General features: G+C 50.9%; 1 protein-coding gene across 1 annotated transcript; it reads right to left on the bottom strand.

Annotated features, from left to right (window-relative positions):
* Positions 1 to 837: 837 nt before the first annotated feature.
* Positions 838 to 3,318, bottom strand: LOC116645908. Its single transcript, XM_032426428.1, has 3 exons — positions 3,022 to 3,318; positions 2,252 to 2,395; positions 838 to 1,381 (listed from the first exon to the last, which is right to left on the bottom strand). The coding sequence occupies exons 1-3, from the start codon at positions 3,155 to 3,157 to the stop codon at positions 1,251 to 1,253; spliced, it is 411 nt and encodes a 136-aa protein (XP_032282319.1). The 5' UTR covers positions 3,158 to 3,318; the 3' UTR covers positions 838 to 1,250.
* Positions 3,319 to 3,523: the final 205 nt, after the last annotated feature.

The following is a 3,523-nucleotide window of genomic DNA, read 5'->3' as shown; positions in this document are numbered from 1 at the left end:
GTGAGGTCACCCACTCATTCGGGCGCTGTCAGAATCAGGGTGGAAAGAAATGATCCCATCCTCCCACAGCCCCCAAGGCATTCCCTCCTCTCCTCTCCTCCTCTCACTATCTAGGAAATCCTGCGAAGGACTTCAGGCTTCAAGATAAACCAGCAAGTGGGGGAGGATGTTCTCAAACGTCTTCTGTTTGTGCCTGCCAAAAACTCGCCCTGAGGGCAGCCACAAAATAGACTGGAAACTCCCTAGAAGAAAGTGGGAGCTATTTTGAGAAGGGGAGAGAGGGAAAACAAAAAGAGTTTGGTATGTCAGCTAGGAATCCTGCCACAAAATGGTTTTTGTCCTTAAGGTGAATGTTGCACAAAAGGAAAAGAGGTTTTAGGGGGGCTTCCTAAAGCAATACCAGCCAGCTGGCAGATCCCCTGCTTGTCTCCCATCTTCAAGTGAGAGCAGAGGGGCTGCGCAGACACCCCTGGGCGGGGCAGAGCCTCCTGGCCTGGGGGGAGCTCCTGGGACCAGTGCTGGGTGGCCTTTGGGAAATACTGGAAGTCTGTGTGGGAAGTGGAGGAAAAGCTTGCCATCTACCAGCATCATTTTCAATCTCTAGGTCATCCCCCACCCTGTCCCCACCTCGGCCCCCTGCGCTTCCTGCCAGTGACACACATAGGTCATGTAGCTGCTCTTGTCATTCTTTGAAGAACTCTCCACTCATTTTGCTAATCATAAATATTTCACATTACAGAGCCCATTCTCCCAAATACACTGTTGGGGAGGAAAAAATTTTATATACCCTTCTAGATTCTTATAGGTGGTCTAAGAATTAAATTGACAGGAGACAGATTAACAGGGGAAAAAAAATCAAATTTACTGATGAACATATGGGGAATTCACATAAACATGAGATTCCAAGGACAGTTAGGCAAAATGATATATTTATGTTTTCCTGAACTAAGGAGAAGGGGTAGGGGTCTGGGACTTCAAAGGGAAGGAAAGCAATTCACAGAGATATGGAAAAGGGTAAGGGAGGGTTGGAGGTACAGAGAGAGAAATGGAGGGGACAGGAATCCGAGGCAAAGAGCAGCAAGGGCAATGGGAAGCAGAAAGCCTTGATCTGGTGGGTGAAGCTGTGCAAATGTCAATACCCAGAGCTGAGGAGGAGCAGGCTTCAGGGCTTGAACAATGCTGGAGCAGGGGGGCCCCATCTTTTAAGGCTACAGGGGCACAGAAAAGGGCTAAATGAGTAACTGAGCAGGTCAAAGACGGGCCAACTCTCTACAATCGTTTACAGTGTCATGGTGGGATTCAAAACCAATTTGAGCCCTTGGTCTCAAGGAGGGCATGGAGAGGTCCCCACGGTCCTGGTATCCATACGGGAGACTGTCATCTGGAGAGAAAGACAAGAAAAGAGAATCTCTGATTTATGGCCTCCAAGATCAAGTGTTTCCCACATTCGAGATAGACGATACATATTTGTTGAAAGAATGAGTGATTCAGCCAATGGGAAGAAACAGTACATGGTCCTGAGGAGTCAGGTTGCCAGGTAAGAAGGGACATCAGCCACCCTGCAATGACAGAGGGGGGCCCCTAGTGGGCCATCTTCCCCCAACCCCTCACCTTGCCCCCAAGGCCTCAAGTTCCCACAAGCACTACCACTAACAAACTCCATTGCAATTTTCATCCCAGTCCCTCCCATCCCTGGGTCTGCATGGGGACTCCCCAAAGACCCAGGTGCCCTTCAACAAGCCCTTTTCCCCCTGATAACTCTGTTGGTCCAGTCAAGGGCCAGTCCAGCACCAGATCCAGGAAGCTTGTGCAATATTTTGTTTTTCCCAAAGGATTTCACAGCCCTTTTTTCACTATCATATATATGCTTAGATGACATTTAAATACTGCTACATTGATTTCAGCCCTTGGCTCAAACAATGGAAGCATTAATTTTGCAAACAGTGCTTGAACCCTAATCTGGGATAGCTTTCCCAGGGCTTAAGGGTGGAGTATGCAAGGAAGAGCCAAATGCCAAGCCCTGTAAGGAAATTCCAGATTATAATTCCAGGAAGCTGATAATAGTAATTTAGTTAAAACCACCACCCACGGGGAAATCCATGATGCATTCTGGCCATGACTTCTTTTGTAACTTTTTAAGGAAGAAAAGAACCCTTCCCAATCTCTCTGCTATTGACCCCAGGGCTCCTGAGAGCTACCTCCCTCAAGATCAGGTAAAGGTCACCCAGGTGACAACTCAGACCCCACCTACCTTCATGTTCTGTCCTCAGAGAGCTCTGTTGGCGCTCTTCAGTCTGGTTGGCACTTTGCCTATCCCTGGAAACCCCATATTCATTGATAACCACTGCGGCGTTGAAAGACACACCGGTGTGGACTCTTACATTCTGGGAATAGGCTAGAATTGGAAAGTGAAACAGACATAATGAGGCTGTCTGGGCCCTGCCTTCCCACAGGTCAGGAGGGTGCACACCCTCTGGGCCACTGGCAGCCTGGACAATGGCCAGTTCCCAGGCCCGATGAGGTGGCTGAAATCGGGGGATTTCTGGGTGCTTGGTTCACACCTGCGAGTACTGACAGGATCCCCCCTCCTCCCAGGGATGGACTGTGCTGCCCGGGGAAAGTCGGGTCCTACCCTGTAGCTCCTCCAGCCCCACTCATATGGCCCTATGACCATCTTCCCAATCCTTCCCAAAAGGCAGCCTACATTGCCTTCACCACCCACAAAACTTTCTTTGCTCCTTTTCAACTCAAATTTAGGGCTCTCAGCAAGAAAGCCTGAGGAACTGGGGAGTGTCAGGGATTAGAACTGCAGTGGGAAGGAGGTGAAGTAAAATTGGGAAGGGGAGAGGAAGGAGAAAGGGAAAAGCAGGGACAAAAGTGGAGGAAACAAAGGGGAGGGGAGGCAGAGAGGGAGGAAACCCAGTGGAGTGAGGGGGCGAAGGCTGTGGTGCCCTCTGAGGTTAAGGTTAGGCCCTTGTGCCTTGCTCTTCACCGCCCCGGGGCCACCAATTCACAGCTCACCGTGAGTTTGTTCCCAACGTCCTTCGTGATGTCCAGCAGGGCGTCTTTGCTGAAAGCAGCGCAATAGGTAGGGGAGGGACAGCAACAGCACCACCGGGGGCAGCAGGAGCAGCAGTGGTGGGAAGGCAGGTCCCATTGTGCCTGAAGGACCAGGGCGCAGAAGAAGGCAAGTCAGAGCCACTGGCACGCAGGCCCTGAGTACGGGGCTTTACAACCCCAGCTGGGAGGGGCCGCCAGTGGGCGCGGAGGCAAAGGGCTGCACGTCCAACATAGAAGGAGCAGAGTGGCTGGTGGGAGCCCAGCCTTCCTGCTTGCCTCGCAGGGGCGGGGCACACCACCAAATGGTTTCTCATCCTTTGGCCACTTGCCTGAGTATGCTGGGAGCCCAGACTGAAATCTCATTTCTCGGAAATGGATACGTGCCTTTACTGTTGCAAAAACAAACAAACAAAAAAAACCCACTATAGTGAACATCCCCTTTGACGAAAGAGCAGTCTAACAA

Source organism: Phoca vitulina, unplaced genomic scaffold (assembly GCF_004348235.1).
Source record: "Phoca vitulina isolate PV1807 unplaced genomic scaffold, GSC_HSeal_1.0 scaffold34, whole genome shotgun sequence".
Taxonomy (NCBI): domain Eukaryota; kingdom Metazoa; phylum Chordata; class Mammalia; order Carnivora; family Phocidae; genus Phoca; species Phoca vitulina.
The sequence above is the reverse complement of the archived record's forward strand: the minus strand, read 5'-3'. Positions and strand labels throughout refer to the sequence as shown.

Coding starts and splice junctions, on each gene's coding strand:
- LOC116645908 (XM_032426428.1), bottom strand. CDS start 3,157: ATGGGACCTGCCTTCCCACCACTGCTGCTCCTGCTGCCCCCGGTGGTG. Junction 2,396..3,021: donor ACGTTGGGAACAAACTCACG/GTGAGCTGTGAA, acceptor TTCCAATTCTAG/CCTATTCCCAGAATGTAAGA. Junction 1,382..2,251: donor TCTGAGGACAGAACATGAAG/GTAGGTGGGGTC, acceptor CTTTCTCTCCAG/ATGACAGTCTCCCGTATGGA.